This window comes from Oncorhynchus mykiss, chromosome 32 (genome assembly GCF_013265735.2).
Source record: "Oncorhynchus mykiss isolate Arlee chromosome 32, USDA_OmykA_1.1, whole genome shotgun sequence".
NCBI lineage: Eukaryota > Metazoa > Chordata > Actinopteri > Salmoniformes > Salmonidae > Oncorhynchus > Oncorhynchus mykiss.
Window position 1 is genome coordinate 16,668,308 of NC_050572.1, and position 26,603 is coordinate 16,694,910.

Below are 26,603 nucleotides of genomic sequence, written 5' to 3' on the forward strand. Positions count from 1 at the left end.
CTGTGGTGGATGTTTTAGCCTACTGTAGGCCTTTGTTAGCTGTGGTGGATGTTTTAGCCTACTGTAGGCCTTTGTTAGCTGTGGTGGATGTTGTAGTCTACTGTAGACCTGTGTTAGCTGTGGTGGATGTTGTAGCCTAATGTAGGCCTGTGTTTGTTGTGGATGTTGTGGCCTACTGTAGGTCTTTGTTAGCTGTGGTGGATGTTGTAGTCTACTGTAGACCTGTGTTAGCTGTGGTGGATGTTGTGGCCTAATGTAGGCCTGTGTTTGTTGTGGATATTGTGGCCTACTGTAGGCCTGTGTTAGCTATGGTGGATGTTGTATTCTATTGTACTGTAGGCCTGTGTTAGCTATGGTGGATGTTGTAGCCTACTGTAGGCCTATGTTAGTTGTGGTGGATGTTGTAGCCTACTGTAGGCCTGTATTAAGAGTGGTGGATGTTGTAGTCTACAGTACTGTATGCCTGTGTTAGCTGTGGTGGATGTTGTAGCCTACTGTAGGCCTGTATTAAGAGTGGTGGATGTTGTAGTCTACAGTACTGTAGGCCTGTGTTAGCTATGGTGGATGTTGTAGCCTACTATAGGCCTGTTTTAGCTGTGGTGGATGTTGTAGCCTAATGTAGGCCTTTTTTAGCTATGGTGAATGTTGTAGCCTACTGTAGGCCTGTTTTAGCTGTGGTGGATGTTGTAGCCTACTGTAGGCCTGTTTTAGCTGTGGTGAATGTTGTAGCCTACTGTAGGCCTGTTTTAGCTGTGGTGAATGTTGTAGCCTAATGTACCGGTAGGCCTGTTTTAGCTGTGGTGGATATTGTAGCCTAATGTAGGCCTGTTTTAGCTGTGGTGGATGTTGTAGCCTACTGTAGGCCTGTTTTAGCTGTGGTGAATGTTGTAGCCTAATGTAGGCCTGTTTTAGCTGTGGTGGATGTTGTAGCCTAATGTAGGCCTGTTTTAGCTATGGTGAATGTTGTAGCCTACTGTAGGCCTGTGTTAGCTATGGTGAATGTTGTAGCCTACTGTAGGCCTGTGTTAGCTGTGGTGGATGTTGTAGCCTACTGTAGGCCTGTTTTAGCTGTGGTGAACACTGCATTTGTAAACAGACATGTTTTCATGTACTTGTTGGGCTATTTGATTCTTAATCTATTGAAAAAAGGTGTTTGGTTTGCTGATAGAAAATACATAATGATGATTAAAGAAGCTACTTGCATACTGGCAGGGTCTTTGTATTCTCCTCTTGGTCGTGAAGATGATATGTGGAAGGAAGAGTTAATAAGTTCTATATATAACCAAAAACACAAAACAATCTTTCAACTCCAACCTCATTTAATAATATCATCATCGTAAAACATGAAAGCACTTTAGTCATTGAATGGTGTCGTTTTGGAACATTGGACATGCTTTATTTCAGAACTGTCACACTTTATTTAAACATCTCACATATACAAAATAGGTACAATAAACTTTTTGGTTTTGAGAGAGAGAGGCCGCCTAAAATCCATTAAAAATGGATAAAATAATGTGCTGTCAGCATGAACACTGCATTGATAGGGGGAATTGAAGGAGTAAAATGTCTGAACAAAAACAAAACAAAACTTCCAAGACAAAAAAAAAATATTTAAAAAACCAGAAACAAAGTCAAAACCAGACAAACATCAGACCAGATTTAGGAAAGTTCCACCTGCTTAAAATGGGGTTTATCAGGGGGACCTGTGCAAGACTCATCAAAGTCAATACAAAGTAACACAGTGAGAATGAGTGGTTTCCTGCTTTTCCACAGCTGCATGTTTAGCACCATAGATCTCTGCTTCAAGTAATTCAGCACCTTTGATACAGGACAGAGCTTGAAGCCGTAGAGTTCGTAACATCTACGTTGTGGGTCAGACAGCTTCTCAATAGAATTTTCTAAAACACAGGCATGAGGTAGCTTCAACCTTTTTTTTTTTATAAAAAAAAAAAATTGTGGTTTTAAACCTCCTCTTTGGAAGATATACAAAGACCACAAAGTGATGCATACTTTCAGCGTTTTTATTACACTTATTAGATTTTTTACAAAATGTTGACATGTTCCACAACATGGTGTTTTCCCGCGTCTCTTTGGGCTGCTGTATTAATTTGCATTGCACAACGCTCCGTTCAGTCCATTGGTTCTCTCCGATAGAGCCCAGCTTAAGCAAGTGGATGCGTAGAGGAAATGAGCATTCAGTATAAAAAAAAAAACACACAAAGAAGGGCAGAGATTCTTTTTTTCTTTCTTTCTCCCTTTTTTTTAATTTATCATGAGTCTATTTATTTGAAACAGACTGGGCCAATGTCCAAACCAAACTCTTGATCAGCTTCACCAATGTCCAAAGGTGCAATGTCGAGGATGGGCAGGCGAGATGGTTTATTTGTTCTGTATTCAATGACTGTCTTGCTCCATTGGCCAGTGTGTCTCTGCAGAGGTAGGACAAAAAGAGAAATCATGTATCAGAATAGTGCACTCAGTATATCATATCTTGAAAATGTACAATAACACCCTACAGTAGAAACCTATGATACTTTAAATAAAGAGTCAGGTTCCTAACTCTTTCACTAACCAGGAAGTTACAGAAAACTACCCTGAGCCTGAGTTCACCCACCCTTGTTCCAGACATTGCAGTGTAAAAGAAAGGGGACTTACAGTGCAGCCATCCTCCAGAACGTTGAAAGTGAAGCGGCTGTTGCCCTCGGCCCTCAGCTCCACGTCGTTGGAACCCTGCAGGAGCACAGCCTTCTTCAGGTTGCCGTTCTCTCCGTCCATGTACGCCACGCTGTTCTTGCAGTGGTATGTGATGTTCTGGGTAGCCTGGTTGGCCAGGAGACGCATGAAGGCCAGTTGTGTGGCCATGCTCTGAGGGCTCAGGGTCTCGTCGTTGTAAGCAAACTGAGAAACAACATAGGAGGAAGTAAGACAGGATCAGTGTCAAGGTGCAGTAGCAAGCATTTAGAGAAAAACCTGGGTGAAGAATCATAGATCTGATGATCTCTTTCAAATGGAACCAATGCAATCAGGTTTATGGTGCTGGAGATGAATGTAAGCCAATAACATGGCTATTACAATACAATACTATTAAAATATGGCTAGAATCAAACTGGTGTACCAATCAAATCAATTTAACTTCCTCTCAGATGTTCAAACTGTCTGCTCTTGTCGTTAGAATCAGTGCAGGTTCAGTCCGCTCACCTCAGTACCACCGTTAATGGTCTCGCCGAACCAGACGTGCTTCTTGTTCTCAGAGCTCCTGTACCAGTTCTTGCGGGCGATGCTCTCGGGGTGAGGGTGGATGCAGGTGTGTCCGGTGGAGAAGTCGCAGTAGGCCTTGATGGCGTCAGCGATGCAGCCCTGGTTGGGGTCGATCCAGTAGAAACCTGCAGGAGAGTACAAGAAAGAATGACATTGATTATCATTGATAATGTCATTATTTCTATTAGTAATACTTCACTGGGGTTTTCGTGTGTTTAGGTGTTGTTTGCGTTTTGAGTTTCAGGTTATTATTACTATTCAACATGATACTGTCTATTGTATGGGTTTGATCGCTCAAGGAGAGTATTGATAGTGACATGTAGGGTGATAGGTAAAGATATGGAAAGTTAGTCTGTGTTGAGACTAGAATGAACTACAGATTTTAGTGGTTAAGAGTTTACAAAAAGAGTGTGAGGGTTCTGTGGCAACTCGGTGAGTCAAACTATCAATGAAGAGAAAGACTGATGTTTGTGCCACCAACTCACCACTGCTCCAGTCGGGGTGGCTGAGTCGGATGTCTCTGCAGGTACGGGCGGGGTTCTTCTTGGAGCCCTCGGGGGTGAGCAGGTTCTCGATCTGGGAGTTCAGGGACTTGATGGTGGCGTCCACCTCATAGTCCTTGGCCCTGAGAGAGGGCTGATCGGCTCTGTACTCATCGTAACCACCAGACTGGTCGTATCCACCACCAGCGGGACCTGCGGGTCCGGGAAGTCCAGGAGAGCCGGGGGGACCCTGTGGGCGAGAGAAGAGAGTTGCTATGTTAACAGCTAGTGTCTGCCTTTCACACCTTAAACAATCAGTCCCCTTTGTCACCAATTCTGTGGCATTTGGCTGACTGGCTGACTGAGGCAGTTATGTGAGTACTAGATATACTCACAGCAGGTCCAAGATGTCCAGGGGAACCACGGTGTCCAACAGGTCCAATAGCACCATGACCTCCAGCTCTACCATCCTTACCAGGGGGACCATGGGGTCCGGCGGGGCCCTAGAGACAAGGAGAGGTGTCAAATACATTTATCTGTCTAGTTGGAAGAAGATACAATGGAGGAAGCGTTTGATGTGGATAGTAATAGTTACTTACTCTGGGTCCAGCAGGTCCAGTGATACCAGCAGAGCCAGTCTCGCCAGATGGTCCCTGTAGGGGAGAGATATGATTAGACAGGAGAGCTCAGGGGTAGCTGAAGTTGGTCCCTGTAGGGGAGAGATATGGTTAGCTCAGGAGTAGCTACAGCATAAGAACATTGTCGTACTGCAAATTATTCTGATATTTATGTGAAGTGGATATAAGGCGTCTATAAATGAAATGGTGAAGTCAATACAAACTTGGGCATATGGGACGGGATATTTAAGGATATGAGATTAGATCATATTGAATTGATCTTGATGGATGGAGAATGGATGGTCACAGCAGTCATCATGACTTACATTAGGTCCGGGCATTCCCTGGAGACCACCATGTCCACGCAGACCCTTCATGCCTCTGTCTCCCTTCTCTCCAGCGCCACCCTTCTCTCCACGGGGACCAGCGGGGCCCTACAACACAAGGAGACACAGAACCATAACACAGGTGTGTTATTTCACATTTAGTATAGGCACAACTAGGCTATGGCTACAGTATAGTCTACAGTATAGGCACAACTAGGCTATGGCTACAGTATAGTCTTACAGTATAGGCACGACTAGGATATGGCTACAGTATAGTCTAAAGTATAGGCACAACTAGGCTATGGCTACAGTATAGTCTACAGTATAGGCACAACTAGGCTACGGTGATGCACTAAGAGAGTTGAAATGATTAGTGGAGTTCTAATTCAGCAGTCCGAGTCAAGATGAGGTTAGACAGGGTACTCACGGGGGCACCACGGGCACCAGCAGCACCGACGGGACCACCATTTCCAGTGGGGCCCTATAGAGGCAGAGAGGGAGAAGATATATCCACATCAGTATGCTAGAGATAGAACCACAGGAACCATTCTTCTGTGTAGAGTAGAAGTGATGTTTCTGTTTCATGTGAATGCTTTTTTTCCATAATTATTGTTGTATTTATTTAACACATTCTCATTTCCAGTAATGGGGAATAGTTACAGGGGTTATATGGGTATGTGAAGAAGGAGCCTCTCATGGGAAAGCTTGCGGAAATACTGTAACACCATGACATTGCTAACATGGACTCCACCGTCCTCCTTCTAGAAACCAGGTAAAACGTGCCCTTCGTTAACCCTGTTCAGGGGGTCCAATTCGGGTAGGGGGGGGAGCACTTACAGACTCTCCACGGTTTCCAGGTCTGCCAGCGGAGCCAGCGGGTCCGTTGGGTCCAGGTTGACCAGAGCTTCCAAGGGCTCCAGGAGAACCAGGCTCACCACGGTCACCCTGCAAGGGGGCAAAGTTAAAGATTCAAAGTTGAAAGTTCAAGACATTATAGTTTTAACTGATATTCATATGAACTTAACATGTTCCTGAGATGAAGTTTGTAAAATGGAAGCCAAAGGGAACATTTCCACTCCACTACAAGATGGATTTAGTCCTGAATTCAGCTCAGGTGAACGGTGCCTTCAGTACTGTGAGGTATAAATTACACTCCGGGGTGAAGTTTTCCCAAGGTAAAAATCTAGGATCAGCTTCCCCTCTACCAATCGTAACCTTAACCATTAGAGGGGAAAATGCTAAACGGACCCCAGATTAGGGTCTAAGGGCAACTTCACCCTACAGCATAACAGACAGAGAGGGTACCTTGAAGCCAGCAGCTCCGGGACGACCGGGAGGTCCATCGTTGCCAGAGTTACCCTGTGGGGTGACACAATAGCATGTTAATTGTGTTGCCATGGGAACTGTGGGTGAACTAAAATGTAAGATTTGGGCCATGTGTCTAGAATACAGGCTCTGAGTACTTGTTTAACACATCAAACAATCAAACCTTACCTCACGTCCAGCTTCTCCCTGAGTACCAGTCATACCGGGCATGCCAATGTTACCAGCGGGACCACGGGGTCCAGAGGCACCAGCGGGTCCAAGTCTACCAGGCTCACCCTGAATGGCACAGAGTATCACAGGGTCAACACAGTACAAACATATACCATAGTAAGTAACTATGTACTGTATCCATAACTCAATGGATCGCAGCGCAAACAAATCTGGTTGTCTGGGCTCCACCTGTCTGGAATAGAACTGTGATTTGCCCCATTTGATCAAAATCATTCCCATAAAATATGACAAATTGCTATTTTTACAGAGCCCTCTTGTTTGTTCTGTGGCCGGATGTGTCTGCTAGTGTAGTTTGAATAATGTTTTGAAACAGAAGGTGTGATGTTCTCACCACAGCACCAGGACCGCCAGGAAGACCCTTGTCACCACGGGAACCAGGCAGACCAACGAAGCCAGAGGGTCCGAGCACACCTTGGGGTCCAGCGGTACCAGGAGCACCCTGAACAGGGACAGGAGATCAGGAGGTGAGAGTGGAGAAAAGCAGAGAACAGAGAAAGAAACACAATCACTTTCCCCCGTCATCGCCATTAGTGGTGAATGGGGTGTTTTGTTATGCAGCCCAAACAATGTAAAACGCTTTGAGACCTAATGAAAAGCTAGCCTGGTCCCAGAATGGTTCTGTGCTGTTTTGCCAACTCCTATGGTCCTATGGCAAAACAGCACAAACAGATCTGGAACCAGGCTAGTGAAAACCACAGCATAAATCCTTTATTGAGGAGAAGCTTACTGAGAGGCCTCAATGGGAGTTATGATGACTTACGGGAGGACCGCTCTCTCCACTGGGTCCCTTGTCTCCAGTGATACCAGCGGGTCCAACAACTCCCTGCTCTCCCTGAGGTCCACCGGGGCCAGGATCACCACGGAGACCACGAGGGCCATCCTTGCCAGCGGGACCGGCGGAGCCAGGGGGCCCAGCAATACCCTGTGTGTAGGGAAGAGGACAGGTGGTTGTTGAGAATAAAAAGTGGGAGGAGTATCTGTGTATGTTTGTTCAGAATCAGCCAGGATGTTATCTCTGATAAGAGACTGACATGAGTGAAATATGAACACAAGGGGTTTGAATAACTACATGATGTAGTTATTAATATTGCTTCCAAGTACAGATGTAGGCTCTTAATTCGAGCCAATTTGCTATAGCAAGAAAATAAACCTGCAGCAACAGGAAATGTGGATTATTATGAATGCACATTTTTGTAGAGGTTGATAATTTCTTTGTAAGGGAATGTCAAAGTCTAAATTACAAACTTAAGAAGCCTTTTTAAACCTCAAACACACCACACGTTTTAAATGTGTAAAAGTTATTCTGCAACAGGGTGATCAAATTAAGATCCTACATCTGTACAAAATGGCACCTCCGTTTGTTTGTGTGTGTGTGTTAAGACTACTGCCGCACTTACAGCGGGACCGGGGCCTCCAACTCTACCGGCAGCACCAGGGAAACCGGTCAGACCCTGAAGAGAAAGACCACACACAAAGATCAAAGGTTAGAAAGCAGCCAAGGTCACAGAGATATGGGGTGTCGTTGTGTGTGTGTGTGATATCAGTGACAGTACTTACAGAAGGTCCAGCATCACCACGACCACCAGGAGGGCCAGCGGGTCCGCTAGCACCCTAGACAAGCACAGGAAGTCAGTTTACATCATCTTCACAAGTAGAGGATATCATTCCCAGTGAGGATGTACATCTTGTAATAATAACATTTGCCACTTAGCAGAGGCTTTTATCCAAAGCGACTTAGTCATGCCTGCATACATTTTACATATTGGTGGCCCCGGGATCAAACCCACAACCCTGGCAGTGCAAGCACCATTCTCTACCACCTAAACCAAACAGGACCATGTACTGCATATAATTGTCTGTGTGAATGATTCAGTGGATTCCCATTGAAGTAGGTGGTAAGAATGGGTCGTGTGTCGCACACTGGAATTAAGAGGACCAACTAAGTAAGTGACTTACAGAAGGTCCAGATTGGCCAGAAGGTCCAGCAGGGCCAGCGGGGCCAACATCTCCCTTTCCACCAGCGGGTCCCTTCTCTCCTCTAGGGCCAGACTGACCATCAGAACCCTGCATGGGATGCACAGACATGGGTCAGAACAGAGCCCACAGAACAAAGGCTGCAGAAACACAAGGTGGTGTGTGTATATGTGTGTAAAGGTGTGTGCACACAAGTTTGTGTATGTGTGTGTATTAGTCTGTCAGACAGTGAATTAGTGTGTGTGTTTGCGTGTGTGTTTCCATGCATCGGTCAGTGAAGGAGTGAGTTTGTGTGTATGTCTCCATGTTAAAGAACATCACTATATTTAGATGCATACATGTATGTGACATGTTTGTGTGTGGTTTCAGGGTATCAACCGAATGAGTACTTACAGGGGGTCCGGCGAAGCCGGGAGGCCCAGCAGGTCCACCCTCTCCACGCTCTCCCTAAATCAGAGCAGGAACACAGAGACAAACGGTCAGAGGAGCCCATCCATGTACAGTAGAGATATACACATCCATCCAACCATCTATCCAACCATCCATCCATCCAACAATCCAGACAGATAATCAAGCATCAACTAGACACTGATATAACATGACATTGTTGGATTCTATCTTGAAATATACTTATTCCATACTAGAATGTATTGATTACTTTACATCTATAAGAAATGTATATGTTGGGGTCAATGAAGGGTGAATAGGAACTCTGTGTACAGAAATTTACTGTGTGAGACAAGGGGCAGTACAGAAAGTTACTGTGTCAGACAAGGGGCAGTACAGAAAGTTACTGTGTGAGACAAGGGGCAGTACAGAAAGTTACTGTGTCAGACAAGGGGCAGTACAGAAAGTTACTGTGTCAGACAAGGGGCAGTACAGAAAGTTACTGTGTCAGACAAGGGGCAGTACAGAAAGTTACTGTGTCAGACAAGGGGCAGTACAGAAAGTTACTGTGTCAGACAAGGGGCAGTACAGAAAGTTACTGTGTCAGACAAGGGGCAGTACATAAAGTGACTGTGTCAGACAAGGGGCAGTACAGAAAGTTACTGTGTCAGACAAGGGGCAGTACAGAAAGTTACTGTGTCAGACAAGGGGCAGTACAGAAAGTTACTGTGTCAGACAAGGGGCAGTACAGAAAGTTACTGTGTCAGACAAGGGGCAGTACAGAAAGTTTCTGTCTGTTCAAACATTTTATTGCTGAAAATGAATATTTCTACAGAAGGAGGTAAAGAGCAACAGTCTAGTCTCAGTTCCTGATAAAGGCAGGCCAGTTTCTGTAGAACTAGGATGTGGAACTCAACTCGAGATAAGGTCAACAGTTGGAGAGAAGAAACCTCTGGGAGGGGGGCCAAAGGGGCCCTCCCCGAAGGACTGTAGTTAGGTGGGCTATCACACACACACACACACACACACACGGCTATGACAACAGCAGTAAGAGGAACAGGCTGAGTTCCTGCCTAGCAACAGAGACAGATTGTTTATCTTAGACATACTAGGAGGTGACTCCGCCTAGTCAGAAGGCATAAATATGCTTGTGTGACTTGTATGTTGTGTTTATTACTGAAGCACCCAGTGGGTTGAATGAACTTGGTATGAGATTTTTCTAGTCGTCTGTTTGAGTTTTTACTCTGTTTGTTTAGAACCTAACAACATGATAGTGTTGACTGATATAGCGTCTATATTGGGTAGACATTCTGAATATTAGATCATGTTAGTCCTTAATTCATTTGATGAGGGGTGATGAGCAGACATGTTATAATGTGTTATAGATGTGTGATAATATGTTATAATGTGTTATAGATGTGTTATGTGTTATAATGTGTTATAGATGTGTGATAATGTGTTATAATGTGTTATAGATGTGTGATAATGTGTTGTAATGTGTTATAGATGTGTTATAATGTGTTATAGATGTGTGATAATGTGTTATAATGTGTTATAGATGTGTGATAATGTGTTGTAATGTGTTATAGATGTGTGATAATGTGTTATAATGTGTTATAGATGTGTGATAATGTGTTATAATGTGTTATAGATGTGTGATAATGTGTTATAATGTGTTATAGATGTGTGATAATGTGTTATAGATGTGTGATAATGTGTTATAGATGTGTGATAATGTGTTATAGATGTGTGATAATGTGTTATAATGTGTCATAGATGTGTGATAATGTGTTATAATGTGTTATAGATGTGTGATAATGTGTTATAATGTGTTATAGATGTGTGATAATGTGTTATATAAGTGTTTGTAGGTACTTACACTGGGTCCACGAAGACCAGCAGGTCCGGCAGGGCCGAAGGAGCCAGACTCACCCTGAAAGAGAGCAAAGATGAGAATGTGTGGGCTGAATCAATCCAAAATATCAATCCAGTCTGTATAACTTTGATCAGTCAACCCTAGACCTTCAAGTTCCACAGAATATCCAGTATTTAAGTGTATTGACTATTTGTTTCCAAAAAAAGGCAAAATAGTTGTTACTATGACTACCATCATCAACTGCCATATGCTGGTAGATGAGTTTGAAGTATGATGATGTATAATGGAGCAGGTGTCCAGGCAGTGTGCTTTCTGCCAGGTTCATGTCCAGCGAAAACGTTTTGAAACAGGATGGTGCTTGTCCAATTAGAAATGCTACTTTCTGTTTTCCGATGCAAAATGTTAAAAAAAATATGGGTGAGAGGTATGGTGTACCCTCCTGAACATGACCCTGGTTTCCATCCTTTGGAGATGACATCAGCTGTTGTGACCTCAGCAGTGTGCAACTGCAAACTGCCCAGCAGATGGCGAGGTTGAGATTCTAGCTTCACAAGCTGTGGGCAGGTGGTGTGCTCATAGTCCTTCTCTTTGGTCTGGAGTAGACAGGCATTTGTAGTTGTCCAAATATTCAGAATGACCACACTCGACAATATGGTCCAGTCCATATCTTGATCACTTGTGGAGAGCCAAAGAGTCTTGAAATGGCCATTGACATCATTGCTCCTCTGAAGGTCAAGCCAAAGAGTCTTGAAATGGCCATGGACATCATTGCACCTCTGAAGGTCAGTGAACATTAGGCCTACTCCATCTTGGATGTCTTGGAAATGCACAATCGTTGACAAATCTTCCCTAAGTGAGCCCCACAATATTTCTCATCATCTGAACCAACGTATTTCCTTCATCCTTAGATATCCTTTCATGTGTTGAAGTTAAAGGAGCCGATATTCAGGCTGTTTACCTTTTCACCATTAGCACCGGAAGGTCCAGGGGGTCCACTTGGTCCGGGACCACCCTAGAAAGAGACACAAGGTAAAGTCAGACTAAAACCGAATAGAGACAGAATAACAATGAATTGGATGTTGTTTTCATTGTGACCACATTGTGACCACATTAGATGAGAGAGGAACTTACACGGGCGCCGTCTCTTCCCATGTTACCCTCAAGTCCTCTGTGTCCGCCCTCACCCTAGATTGGAAAGGGGGAAAAGACATGTTACAGTCACTCCTTTAAAATAGCCATCATATACAGTTGTTTTTAGTCTAGGTCTATCAGATAAAATCAGTATTTCAAATTCTTGTACTGTAGGACAACTTTATCAAGCACTGCATTTCACATCAGCATATCAGAAAATATAATTGACATCAATTATAGCTTTTATGCAACTTTTCACATGATTTCTGTTCTTCTTGTGAAATGTAACTTTTTTATATGTTTACAGGCGGCATATTCTGGGGGGACTTACCTTCTCACCCTTGGGTCCGGGAGTACCACCAGCACCGCGCTCACCGGGCATACCACCGGGTCCTTGGTGTCCGGCGGCACCAACAATGCCGACAGAACCAGGCTCTCCCTGAAACAGAGACATTGGTGAAGAATGGTTCCACCTATAAGCTATCCAACTCATGGAGCAAGACCATGAGTGGTTAGGAGCTTCATCTGACTGCAGTGCTTAAAAGAACAGTGGTCTATTTCTCATACAGAATACACCAGTACTATCAGATCTATCGTTCATATATTTTGTTTATACCGACTGTAGGGCCAGGAGGATTTCCAGACCACATGACCTGACCAGGTGAACAGGACAAACTCTGGGCCTTGTTTACTAAGCCCTTCATAGAGCTGTGCTCACCTTGCCACCATCGGGGCCAGGAGTTCCAGCAGGTCCACGAGCACCGATGGCTCCCTGAGATCCGGCAGAACCAGCAGGACCAGAGTTTCCACGCTCTCCCTAGGTACAGACATAGAGAGAGAGGGCAACAGTCAGCTCCAGGGCTCTGTCATGGGCACACCACAGTATGTACACATTACAAGTGTGTGGATGTGAATTGTGTATAAAAATAGGGTCTAGTTAAGGCCTATATAGGGCCTTCGTCCTACTTAAGAGTACAGGTAAATGGGTGAACAGCAACATGTGTTTGGTTGACCAGCTGTTAGAATATCATACTTAATGTTCTGTGAGAGGGATTCATGAGTGGATATACCTTGACACCAGCGGGTCCTGGGAGTCCCTGGTCTCCGGGCATACCCTGTTGAGAGATGAATGCTTTGTTAGTTAAACATATTACAAAACAATGCTTTGTTAGTGCAAAATATTACATAGTGAGAATACTATTAAAATAAAATAGACTGAGATAAACAGTAAGAGGTAACATTTCTATAAACAAAAACATATTTTGCTGTTAGTGATTGTGGAAATATATATGCATTTGTGGATGTTAGTTTGTTATGGCTTTGTGGATGTACCCTGGGTTTGTGTTACAGGTCAAGGTTCTAGGTTTGTGTAAGTACACAGTTCAAGGTTCTAGGTTTGTTGATGTACCCTGGGTTTGTGTTACAGATCAAGGTTCTAGGTTTGTGGATGTACACTGGGTTTGTGTTACAGATCAAGGTTCTAGGTTTGTGGATGTACACTGGGTTTGTGTTACAGGTCAAGGTTTGTGGATGTACACTGGGTTTGTGTTACAGGTTTTAGGTTTGGTTACTCACTTGGTTGCCAGCTTTGCCAGCCTCACCGGCAGGTCCAGCAGGGCCGGGTAGACCCTGGAAACCTGGTGCACCAGCGGGTCCCTGCTCTCCCTTCTCACCAGCGTTACCCTGTAGAAGAGGATGGCATCAAGTTCAATCAAATCAAATACAGTTCACTGTAAGATAAGATTCTAGTTATTACATGTGTGTATTTAAATGAAATAGTGCAGACTACTTACAACGACTCCAGCTGGGCCGGGAGCTCCATTGTTGCCATCAGCACCGGGGCCGCCCTAAGCAGAGACAGGGAGAGAGAGGTAGGTGAATGATCAATGATCCATGATAGTTTGGTCAGAGTTTATACTGGAACTCATGATTTGAGGAAACACAACTCTATTGTAATGACTGACGAAAAATCTAGAGTAAGTAATACATTTGTTTGGACTGTTTGGCTAGCGTCCTGTCAGTCCTACGAGGTCACAGATTTAGGATACTCAGCGTTACCAACCGCAAATTTGAGAGATATCTACCATAACAGTAAATTAATTCCCTTTTACAGTAGAGAGTTGATAATGTAATGAATGTTGTCAGATGCGGGGGGTACTTACTCTCAGACCAGTTGAGAGTTGATAATGTAATGAATGTTGTCAGATGCGGGGGTACTTACTCTCAGACCAGTAGAGAGTTGATAATGTAATGAATGTTGTCGGATGCGGGGGTACTTACTCTCAGACCAGTTGCACCAGTAGGTCCCTTATCACCACCCTTGCCAGCCTCACCCTGGAGGGTGAAAGGGAAGAAGAGAGCATGGAAATGTCAGATGAACATCATGTTGATGTACAGACCATCATCAGGATAAGTACAACTCTTTCTACTCCTAAAATCATTCTGTCCATATTTTATTTTATCCTTCAATATCACTTCTTTTTTACTCTTTAGATCATAATCTGTCCATAGCGAAGTGCAACAAGACCCTAGCTGTCTCTCTCACGATCCAATCTCATGCTATCAAGTCATCCTCTAGCAGATCTCCTTCCTGGTTTTACTTGCTGGTTCTACTTCCAGTTTCTACTTACTCCAGGTCCCTTGGGGCCGGGGAATCCGATGTTACCGGGCTGGCCTCTGGGTCCAGTTGGGCCAGGGGGACCAGTGCGGCCATCCAGACCAGCAGCACCCTGGAAGAGGACACACACAAAACAACGGGGATCAGATATGACACACCACCACCAGGTGGGTGTTAACATTGGTGGTGGATGGGGTGGGTAACCGTACCACCAACACAATGTAAGTGCTTTAAACCAATCCATTACCATGGCACCAGTTTTATTGTATACTTTTTTTTAAATGATGTAGAGCATTTGAAAGGATCAATATTGGAGATGACGTGTTTGATCACTTACAGATGGGCCTTCTTTGCCTGGGGGTCCACCCTGTCCAGAGTTTCCAGGGAGGCCCTTTAAACAGACATAACTTGTTAGTCATTCAGCATCACAGCTAGAGAACACATGCTATATTTGGTTCAGAGATTAGACAATCAGAGAATCCATTGCACATCTGATACAAATATTTTGCTTGACAGGTGTGTGTGACACTTACTCTGGCTCCAGTCAGACCAGACTCGCCAGCACGACCGGCATCACCAGGGGCTCCACGGATACCACCAGGGCCGGTGGCTCCACGAGCTCCGGGCATACCCTGTCAGAGAGAGAAGGAGGAAGAGCAACCCATGAGTACAAAACAGTCACTAAATTAAAAGGTAAAAGTCTGTTTTTTTTCTGCCTTTGAACAATTGTCATCATGGTAAATCATATTTTTGGTAACTTACAATGGGACCACCTCTTCCCTCCAGACCAGGCAGACCACGAGTTCCAGCACCTCCCTACGACACACACAGAGAGAGACATTATTCAACCATAACCACTCATCTGTAACTTATATCAAACACACCACAAAATATTTACCTAGCCTAGGTCTGGTAAACTGGGTCTGGGATAATATACTCACTCTAGCTCCACGCAGACCAGCGGGCCCGGTGGCACCAACCTCGCCAGTTGAGCCTCTCTTGCCCTCCTCACCAGCGGGACCAGCGGCACCCTGGACACCAGAGTGACCCTGAAGGAGAAAGCAGAGACATTAGAGACTGCCACAAACACACACCATGTACTGACATAATGCTAGAGCATACCTACTAAATAGCAGTAGTATGGATACTCACAGGCTCTCCCTTAGCACCAGAATCTCCCTTTTGTCCAGAGGGTCCAGGGTCACCCTGCATTCAAAGAAACGCAGAAACATGATCAAATCACTCAATATTCATACCGATTGTGTGAATAAAGTGAATGTTCTGTGAATAAAGTTAAGTGTTGTTGCATTGGTTTTTAGGTCCAGCGGTACTCACACCAAGGCCTCTAGCTCCAGTGGATCCTTGGGGGCCCTGGGGGCCGGGACCTCCTCTTGGGCCAGGGAAACCAGGGGCTCCAGCAACACCGGGGAGACCCTAGAACACACACACAGAATGGAAGAAATGATGAGTAAGGAGACAGCTGAAGGACCTACTGCAAAACATTACCATACCATTACCTAATCACATTACCCAACATCCAATGGTTTCACTATAACAGTTACTTATGGCTAATATCACATGTATGTAATGTGGGAACAACTGAAATAAGTTCTGTACATCATGAATTCCAAAGCTAAAGTGATTCATTGTTGATGTTATTTGAGTGATATTTGCTGTTGTGCTACATTCATAACTCATATCCCTGTACAAGTTCAAGGATCAAGTGAACTAGATTTTACATCTTGACCCTTGTCTGGCCCTAAATTACCATTGAACTGTCAATCTAGTCTACCCATAATGCAACTATGGCCAGAATACTTACAGCAGCTCCCTTGGCGCCGTTGATACCGTTGTTACCAGGGTTACCCTACAAGGAGAGGAGAAGGAAAGAAAGTGTTGCAGACAAGTGTGTGGAGGTGCCAAGATGACAAGAAACCATGATGCAAAATAATGACGCTACATACAGTACATCAGGAAAAGATAACCAGAAAACAAGATAGAGCCTTCAATACGACATGTTTCACACTGTGAGAATGTTGTGGTTTATTGGTATCTGTGTATACTTACAACGGGACCGACGGGGCCAACAGCTCCATTGATGCCAGGCTCTCCTCTGCCTCCCTGAGGTCCGGATGGGCCATTGGATCCAGCACCTCCAATCTCTCCCTGTAATAGAGTCACATCATCCAGTGGGCTGTTTTATGATATTTATAGATGTTTTATGGTATATAAATCCTCATGGGAATACTATGTTTGGAATCAGTAGTTTGATCAATGTGATTGGTCCCTTTACAGTAAACCAATCAGATTACCGGATAGTGATAACAAATTAGAGTGTCATGATGTTTTGTGTGTGGAGAAAGCTTATTAGATGTGTCTTTACAGTTCCCAGTACTGGGAATCTGTTAATCTTCCTTGGTGTCCACACTAATAACGTCTATGATATTCTACAGATGACATTCTACAGGTGACGTTCCAAGGATGATATACTAAGGATTGTGATAATGAAGAACTGCTCTGGAGATGACCATGATGACATCACACTTACCTTGGGGCCAGGGGCACCAGGGAAACCAGGGGGGCCAGCTGCTCCAAGAGGACCCTGTGAAACAGGAAATAGAGAGAGGACATAGTTAAATAGAGGTCAAGGGTTACAGTAAAGGGTGTTAGATGAAGCTACCCCTAGAAGCAGATGATTTAACTTCAGTTTTAGCATTTCCATCTGTAATGATTTAGGTTATGATTAGGGGAGGGGTCAGATCTGGGCCTAAAGGCACAGTAACTTCTATCTGCCATTATATCACACAACAGAGGGGTCACATGTATGTGATCCATTAGGTTAAGGGGTCAGAGGTTATTGGGTCAAAGGGGGAGCCGGACTCACAGCAGGGCCGGCGGGTCCAGTGCTTCCATCAGCACCACGGGCACCAGCTGGTCCAGCAGGGCCGGCACGCCCTCTCTCACCATTCAGACCACGAGAACCCTGGGGGGAGGGTAAGAGAGAGAGAGAGAATGGTTGAGGACAAGTGCACTGGGATTTTGCAATGTGTCTGTATGTACTGAGAATGTGTTGTATATAATGTATTCCTGGTTGTACAATTGATGTCCTCATCTCCACTGTGTGTGTCCTTTGCAATCAGCTATGTGAATGCAATGTCTTTTGAATGTGACAAATGGTAAAGAATCATTGTGAGGTACATTCAGACTCTATGCAGGTGACATGTTTCATTAGTGATACATATACATATGCCTTGCCTGGCACCTGACAACATGCTGATGCTGACATTTCCCTCTAGGGAACAATACGAGGGAAAAGACAAGGGTGATGTGGTGTGTGAACTTACAGCTGGTCCGGGGCTTCCGTTAGCTCCATGGGCACCTGTCTCACCCTATGTGAGAAGCAGAAGAACACGTATTCAGATGACAGGCACTCATAGGAGGTAGAAAGTTACGATGAGTTTGAACTCTGGGACATATCTAGATTGGTAAGCATGAGTGTCCTAAAAAATGTATTCTCTGAGATTTAGAAAAAATACGTAGTACTATGTATGTTAGTGGTTAAACAAGAACTGACCTTTGAGTAACTGCTATCAACGTAGCGTGATCAAGACTAAACGTGTGCTACTGTATGTGAAACTCACTTTACTTTTAGGTGTTACGGGGCCTGTTTCCTGGACCCAGATTAATCCTATATGTGGAATAAAAAGCGTGCACAATGGATCTCTCCATTGAAAGTGTTTCCTAGTTCTGGACTAGGCCTAATCTGCGTCTGGGAAACCAGCCCACAAAGATGAAAGCTAAATCTCTGTTACACCTCTGTATTAGACCTCTTGTGAAATATGTTAGATTTGCCAGCGATAAGAGAATAAACTGTGATTGAGGAAGGTGTGGCTGCAACGTTACCTTGGCACCAGCGGTACCAGACTCTCCCTTGCGTCCATCCAGACCATTGTAACCCTGGAGCACAACGAGAACAGGTTAGCATCCTGAGACAATACACAACTATTATAGTCTAAAATCAATTAAAACTGTAAAATATGTATATCAAATTAAATTTTGTCCCCCATATCATTCAGAGCATATTGATTAACTGGTGAGGGAGTTTTTTTGGGTTGATCATTATCTAGAGATCTCTGCTTCTTGCATTCTATTTGATATGGGATGCATTTTCGCTCAGCCTCATGGGATACAACTCCTCCTAACTTCCCATAATCACCACAGTTTTACCTTTATATCACAAGCTATTCCCTTCATAGTGCAATTGACTGGAGCCACATAGGTCAGAAGTAGTGCTCTAAATAGGGAATAGGGTGTCATTTGAAATGAGAGATATGTGTGCAAGAGGAAGCAGGTGGAGATGTGTGGGATACCGTGAGATACATCTTTTCAGAACATGACAGGGTCACATTCAGTGAGGTGCAACATTACAGAACATCCAGATAGAAATGTATTATGTAGAATAGACACGCTTCTCTGTCATGTGGAATAGGGAATCACATCAGCTCTTTATAAGTCACCTCTATCTGTAACCTTCAGAGCATTGCAACCACCTGAAGGCGTTGGGAAGACATTAGGAGTGGCAGGGCCTAGCATGTATTTATGTAAATACTCACTCTGTGTCCCTTCATTCCAGGAAGTCCAGGAGTTCCGGGGAATCCACGAGCACCCTACAGAGGGAGAGAAGAGGTTAGAAAAACTCTTTCTCTGCATATTTTAAGTGATAACACTTAGTGGGTTCATGCATATTTAGTGTCAAATGTATATTTAGGTAACAAATCTGTCAGCTCCGGACATTGCCCTTACCTGAGTTCCGGGGCCACCTCTGTCACCAGGCTTGCCAGGTCTGCCGTTGTTACCCTACAAGTGAACAGACAAGCTGCATTAGATGTGTATACTGTAGGTCCACTATCATGAAAGCATTTGTAGTCTGTAGATTTTCCACATTCACTTATCGCCCCAGTAGGCAAGTAGTGCCACAGTTAATTATTTCAAAAGTTAGACCAAAACATTGCAGATGATTTTAACTGTTTACTTACATCCTCACCAGGTTTGCCAGCGGATCCAGTGGGTCCACGAGCACCAATGGAGCCCTTGGATGAGAGAGAGGTCACAGGTCAGGGTTCAGAGTTAAGGTCAATTTCACATTCTAAGTTCTAGGTTCTAAGTTATAAATAGCTTTTCTGTGCAGTAGTGTCAATTAGTAAAAGGCTTGATGATTAGTTGACTAATGAAATTAGGTGTGCCAGTTTAGGTTAGAGTTTCATCTTACAGTCTGTCCGGGCTCTCCAGGCTCTCCAGCGTGTCCTGTGAATCCTTGGGGTCCCTGTTGATGGGAAGACACATCAGTGAGCCATTTTGTCCAAATGAGACAGAAATAAAACAATGATATCAGTTAGGTGTAAGGAGCAGAACCAGGAGTTATTCCATCCTGACCATGTGATCTGACCAGGTCACTTAGTCAAGAAGACCTCCTGGCCTTTGTGTTTAGTTTATATGAGAGAAAGACACAACATTGAGTCATTTGACATATTACATTAGTGAACTACTTACAGGGGCTCCAGGAGGTCCGTTGGGTCCTCTAGATCCCATTAAACCCTGAGGAGAGAAAGACAAATCAGATTCAAATAAGATCTACATCATTTCAATGCTGTTCAATGAAAGTGCACATCCAATGTAGATATACATATGTGTATGGGGGAATGCAATTGGAAATATGGCAACCCAAAAACGTTTGCATAAAATCGGGGAACGCATGCCTATAAAAATCGAGAAATGTATGAGGTCTTATCTGAAATGAAATGTATGAGATCTTATCTGAAATGAAATCTTAAAGGATTTGGGAGGAAGGGGAATACAATTTGAAGAGAATATAAGGGTAATTGGTTACCCAATTAGTATTCTATTGGTAAACACTTAGCTATCTATGTATCTATTGGTAAACACTTAGCTATCTATGTATCTATTGGTTAACACTTAGCTATGAGAGGGGTCACAGCAGATAAATAAATAACTGCAGTGCACCTATCATGTCCAGAGTTTGGTGTAATATTCTGGCAGCTGCTCCATGCAGGACGATGAAGAGGTTATGATCAGTGGCATAACAGTGCATTATCTACAATGATCTATTCCACAACGTTGTTTCTGTCTGAATTCCAATATAGACCCATAGGCACTGAGAAGATTAGGAATAGGTAGAAGCCTAACTCTACCTTGCCCTCTCATAGGCCAGGTGGAATTTTCACAACATTACTTGCTTACATCCATCTTATCAGATCCACACAAGTGCCTAGGGACCGGGGGCTAGGCAAGGACTAGTGCCAAGGGAATATGCCTATGGGCTAAACAGGGACAGTGCCAGGGGCTGGTGCCTTGTGGTGGTGGCTACAAGATAGTGCCAAGGGGTTAGGGGTGAGGGTTTAATTTGGGGTTAATTCATGGTCACCCTCTCCCTCTTGTATTTGGGGCCTCACCATTGGTCCAGGTCCGGGGTCACTGCCCTTTCCTCCATCAAACTGAGCAGCAAAGTTCTGGCAAAAGAAAAAAGGGACACAAATCATTAGCACACAAATGAACAAGGAGTAAAAGCCATGTCTAGGTAATTATGATAATATACATGTATTGTGACAAATAATAATTGCATAGTAGTCATAAATTCCATTGGTTAATCCCAGATGTTCGGTTGAGGGTCTTGAGACATGAGAGTAGTAGTCCTTAGTGTCAAGCATGATGAACCACAATGAACAATATTGACAAACTGTACCAGTATTGAACATTTATTTTTGGTCTAAAACGAAATAATCTCATAATTTAAACTCACTGAACCTACAATCACCATGTCGTGTGTAATAACATGGTAGTAACTATGTAACAACAGCACTGGCAGCTATGTTTATGTTTTACTGTGCCACAGGGTCATTGTGGGGTCAAAGGGTCATAGGCCACAGGGTCAAAGGTCAACAGGGTATGAGTTCATCAGGGCATGAGTTTATGGGGTCAAGACTACCCAATTGAACCCATCCCTAGTGAGTAAGGCACACTTTGAACACTTAACATGGCTGATTTGAAAGAGGAACCAAGTGCCATGCCTGATAAACACACCAGAGCAGAAGGGTGTTTGTTGGGTGAAAAATGTCTGCCATCTTCTGAGGGAAAAATTACAGCCAGTGAAAAAAATGGAAGACATTTTCTGAGTTACAGAACTGTCAGTAATTTTTTGAGTGAGAAAATGAGGGTAATCTTCAGTTACAGATCTGTCAGATATTTTGTTGTATTTTGTGGTATTTTGTGGACATTTGTGGTAAAAATAATAATATAGGTGAACTTACTCCTCCAAGTCCAGGGGGACCAGGGGGGCCGGCAATGCCGGGGAGTCCAGCTTTACCATCTCTTCCATTAGGACCTTGGGGACCCTATCAGACAGAAATAAATACTTACTATTAAAGAAAGTCTGAGCTAAAATACTTTATATTCTATACATATTTCTGTAGTTGACTTTCAATTTCAGTTTTGTTTTCTGGTGTGATTGCACTGTCCTGCGACATACTGTAAGTGCTATACTCCTACACGATGGAGAAATGGGAAATCATATTACATAAGCAAAATTATTACACAATTGTTATGATTTACATAATGTATCATTTATTTAAAATCATATAAAATAATATGTAATTGCTAATATGTTCATAATATAGCTGGGTAAAAATACATCCAATAATATTGTTGTCAACATCGAGGATCTAGGTCTCTGTGCCATGACAACAAGGGGTGTGGCCACACGGGGTAGCCCTCTCAGAAATGTGCATTTAAACAAGTGTAGTGACTTACAGACACATAACATACAATCTCTACACACCAATGTAAAATTACAATAATTATTGAACAAGGAAAATGTCAAAGGATTTTAAAGTTCACACAAAACAGCTGGGTTTAATTTGCTTACCCTGTCACCTCGAGGCCCCTTAGCTCCTCTTGGGCCCTATGGTGGGAAAATATCTCAATCAGACAAACATACAAGACAGATGACTGAAATATATGTTTTAAAAGCTTATCAGTGCCTCTAGCAGAGCAGGTCATAGACCCTAATCTCAAATGAATGATTGCATCAATGTTGATACATTTATAGCATTTGAAGGTAGTATCACAATATGTGTCATAATGTGTACGTATGTGTACGTAATGTGTACATAAACTTGACCTTACGGTTTAAGGACAAGCATACCCACACATTAACTTTACTGTATGAGTCAACAGTGCATGCTGACTAGGCCTCAACATTTGATCTTTGACCTTTGAGCCCGAGCCACAAAGTTCAGATATGCCACACTTTTCTATACTAGTAAATGACACATAAGAACATGTTTGCTCACCTTGAGTCCCCCCTGGATAGAAAATAAGATAAATAAATATAAGATTTATTTATTCCGTCTTTTCCACCACATTTCTTATGTCATTCAACGTGTAGGCTATATCTACTATAGATCAGCTTTTTTCATCCCTCTTATTTGCCAACAAAGCATATTAGTTTGCAGTGTCATAAAACATTATTGCATGCATACATGTATATTATAAGCCACATGCTCGTGCAGATATCTACAACAAATTTCAAACACATAACACCACATACAGATCTAATGTTATCTTATTCACAATTGCTGAGAGATGTTTAAAAGAGCACTGTGGAGCTGGTTTAACTGGCTGAATGCAAAATCCAGATTGATGTTGGATGACAGTAGGCTATGCAGGTGGATAGGCCAATCAGTCAATCAATCAACCCTAATCTATCATAACCAATTCACCTAATAGATCCACTGCCCCTTTAAAACATCAAAATGCCAATATAACTGCTGAGATACAATATCCAGGTGAGCAATTTGTAGCAATCTCAACTACACCAGGCAATTCTGAACAGGCCAAACGTCCTTCATACTGTAAAAAAATGTCTAAAATAAAGTTATCATAGTAGGAGTGCTGATCTAGGATCAGGTCCCCCCCCTGTCCACATAATGTTTTTTGTTATGATTTAAAAGGATAAACTGATCCCAAGATCAGCACTTCTCTGAGACCTAGTGAATACGGGCCTGGAATGTATCTGCAATGTTTAGCTTTCAAACCTCTTCCTGATCCTATTAAAGGACATCTTGTGCCCAGTGGTCCCATGGGTAAAGCAGCACCAGCACGGGCGGTTTTAACTTTCACTGACACTACCCCTGACCAATAGGACCCTCACCTATTCATTGGCAGAAAGTGAATAAAAAATGAATAAAAAAGGGACAACCTAAAATGAAACTGTAACAGTCTGCTATAGTTGAGATCGCTCAAATTGTCAACAGAGGGATCTTTTCGCCGAATATCAGCTGGAATTTGGAACAGACAAGATGCAAAAGGTAAAATATCTTCTAAAAGCTGCTTGATAGATAATATCATGCACATGTACTAACCGCTGTGATGTTGCAATAAGGAGGAAGAGGAGGAGGAGAGGAGGAAGAGGAGGAGAGGGGGAAAAATGATACTCAGTTAGAACATGATAACTTTAGGAAAAACAAATGTTTGAAATTTGAAGTACAATCGTTTTTTTTTGTAGCAGTCTACATTTTTATCCACTTTCTATGTTCCAACGATTTGTTCAATTCAAGTTGCCCTCTTCTTTTCCTTCAGAGCAAATTACTGTTATCAATTCTGTATAATATACACAGAACTGGATCTAATCAATGAAATACAAGGGAACTGATATTAGCCTATATCAAAATGTATGAATAAAGATTAACATTAGATGCATCTAAAATCCTATCTGACAAAATAAACAACAAGTGAAAGTGATATCGAAGCTGGCCACATACATGTGCTAATTCAGTTAGTCAACACATGTGGGTTTCAGGAGGCCTGAAGTTTTCTTTAGGGCCCATAGTACTGTAAGCATTGGCTCAATACACACACTGCTAATAAACTAGCCTTTACAGTTAAACAGCAGTTGTCTCTCAGGAATGTATCTAAAAACCATTAGAATCTTCTGCATTGTTCACAACATCCCACTGACTGTTCATTTCAGTGTGAATCGAACACTAGCTAACGAGCAAACAGTCAGGTGAACACAGGTCTGTACTGCCACATCCCATAAGGACAACAACTTGGCATTGTGGTGGAGAGACCAGAAAAAAGTATTGTGTTTTTAGGTGTGGATGCACAACTATAACTCAAGTGAGAAGTTGTTTTTTTACAATACCTTCATTTTTGGAGTTCAATTTGGTCTAAATGACTAAGCCTCAGTGGTGTCCTCAATCTGATGTGGCATAACAACTGGTTATTTATTCTACATTTGGTCCTGCCCTGCTGATGATGGAGTGACATTGCACCTCCTCTGAAATACTGCGGTGTCAGGCCCTCACCACTAAGAGGCGCCTTTGAACACTAAAAATAAAATAATAATGGAAAATATTGTTTCAATTTATATTACTTGTAAATATAAATCAAATGTCATGTATTGCTTGAAACTAATGCATTATATCCTTATAATACTGATAATAACTTTTTAAACGAAATAGCCCTAGCCCTAACCCTAACTATGCAAAACCTTATTTTCCACAATGCCCAGAAAATAAGCCATACATTGCACTAAGTAACTTCAATAATATGTAGAAATAATTATGGGATCGAAAATCTATATTTTTGTAAAGATCTGTATGTATTTCTATAGAAAATATATCGAAGAGGCTTGATGCCAATAGGGATCCTGTTCAATATGACCACTAGGGGGCGGCCTTTCAATTCCCTATAATAAAAGTTAATTCCCTGGACTCCTGAAACAATATGTACAACGCCCCAAACTTTTCATACTAGGAGTTTACAGATAAATTCCATTTGTAGTCTAAATGTTGGTAGTTCCACTGTGCTAAAATCTATTCAAAAATCACTAAATTAACAACTTCCTTCAAGGCTGTTTTTTTCTCATCAGGGCGTTTCTCTCTCTCTCTCTCTCTGAGACTAATCAAATTGACAATTGTATCCACGGAAGAATAATGAAGAATCCACCGAAATGACCAGGATCCGGTCGGTTTTATACGGGATAGCCAGAGGGAAGCCCTCAAAAGAACTTTTAGCTGTCCTCGGGTTGATTTCCAAGTAAGTTCCAAATAAAAACCCAAGCATAAGAGTCCTCCCGAACTCTTAAAACGGGACCAAAAATCCTCGGTAAAAGACAAAAAGCAGATATCAAACTTACATTGGCATGATGCTAGCAATGAAGTTACTGCAAGCAGCAACAGAATCCGGTTATCCACAAAGCTGAGCATGTCTAAGCAGACATGCAGACTCCTTGTGCTGCAGTGCCCTGTTTTAACTACTTCAAGCAGGCATACAGTTGTGGTGACTAGAATAACTCCAAGCTTGGAAACCTGCTGCCGTGATGCTAGAATAATAAAGACTAATCAGTCCTATTTATATGGCAGGAGGTTCCTTTGTCTGCGTGTCAAGAGTTAGCCCCTGGACCAATAGGAGAAGTAAAATCCTATGACTCCCATCCCATCCCAGCCCCAATAAGTCATGTGGTCCTTCATCTCCAGCCTTCCCTCAGAAACGTTGGCAATGCTTCGGCGATGATGACGAGTGCAACGGTTTAATTAGATCCATTCTTGAGGACGTGGACAATGTAGACGTTTTAAAAGGAGCAAGACCTGCATTTTTTCAGACTTTTTGTAAGGTGGTTCATCTCACTGGACGTGTAGTCGAGAGGGAAAGGGAAGTTCAGTCAGTGCGTCGCGGCTGAGTGAGGGCGCGTTGGGCATTCGACTGTCACCTTGCGCATTGCCCGGTTCGGGTCTGGTGCGTATTATGTCCAGTGGGGTGCGCGCAGGAATGCATGGGCATCGGGGCCTTGCATCTCTTTCAATAGGATTTAAAGAAGCAAATGCCATACAGGGAGAGGATGCAAGAGATGTTTCTTTCTTTATAACTCATTTCATGTCGAAGTGGTCTGTTTCTACTTCAAGTTGTACTTTACCGCGGATTTAGCTTATATTTGACTTATTTTCCACAAAAGCCGTCTGTATTCACTTTATTTAATTAAATTATGTTTTGTTTATTATAATCACTATTTACTGTTTGCACAATCATTTAACTGACTTCACACACAGGCCTCTCCCTGCCTGACAACATTGTAAAGCTTCCCTAAATGGTCTAAATGACTCCTACCTAAAACAAAGCAATTTCATCTAATCCAAACAGAAAATGTATGAATAGCATTTAGTTTCCCAACATTTGACATGTATATCTGAGTGAATAAAATCCCATGTTTAATGACAGATCACCCCCAAGCAACATTCATTACAGTAGAGTATATGAGTTTTGCTGCTATAAATTATAACACATCTGTTAATGAATTAATAC

At 42.9% G+C, this 26,603-nt stretch overlaps 1 protein-coding gene across 1 annotated transcript; it reads right to left on the reverse strand.

Annotated features, from left to right (window-relative positions):
* Positions 1-2,259: 2,259 nt before the first annotated feature.
* Positions 2,260-25,613, reverse strand: LOC100135811 (collagen, type I, alpha 2; the record flags this gene model as incomplete). The annotated part of the gene is given in 50 exon segments (NM_001124207.1): positions 2,260-2,429; positions 2,656-2,898; positions 3,199-3,383; positions 3,744-3,990; positions 4,136-4,243; positions 4,340-4,393; positions 4,684-4,791; positions 5,111-5,164; positions 5,521-5,628; positions 5,989-6,042; positions 6,178-6,285; positions 6,572-6,679; positions 7,001-7,162; positions 7,638-7,691; positions 7,798-7,851; positions 8,197-8,304; positions 8,608-8,661; positions 10,481-10,534; positions 11,436-11,489; positions 11,609-11,662; positions 11,940-12,047; positions 12,327-12,425; positions 12,679-12,723; positions 13,184-13,291; positions 13,402-13,455; positions 13,889-13,942; positions 14,239-14,337; positions 14,563-14,616; positions 14,759-14,857; positions 14,988-15,041; positions 15,167-15,274; positions 15,378-15,431; positions 15,561-15,659; positions 16,048-16,092; positions 16,293-16,391; positions 16,774-16,827; positions 17,110-17,208; positions 17,570-17,614; positions 18,129-18,182; positions 18,839-18,892; positions 19,029-19,082; positions 19,262-19,315; positions 19,495-19,548; positions 19,776-19,820; positions 20,696-20,752; positions 21,551-21,634; positions 22,165-22,200; positions 22,592-22,603; positions 23,663-23,664; positions 25,441-25,613. Coding segments are annotated over 50 exon segments (4,071 nt in total). The 3' UTR covers positions 2,260-2,282.
* Positions 25,614-26,603: the final 990 nt, after the last annotated feature.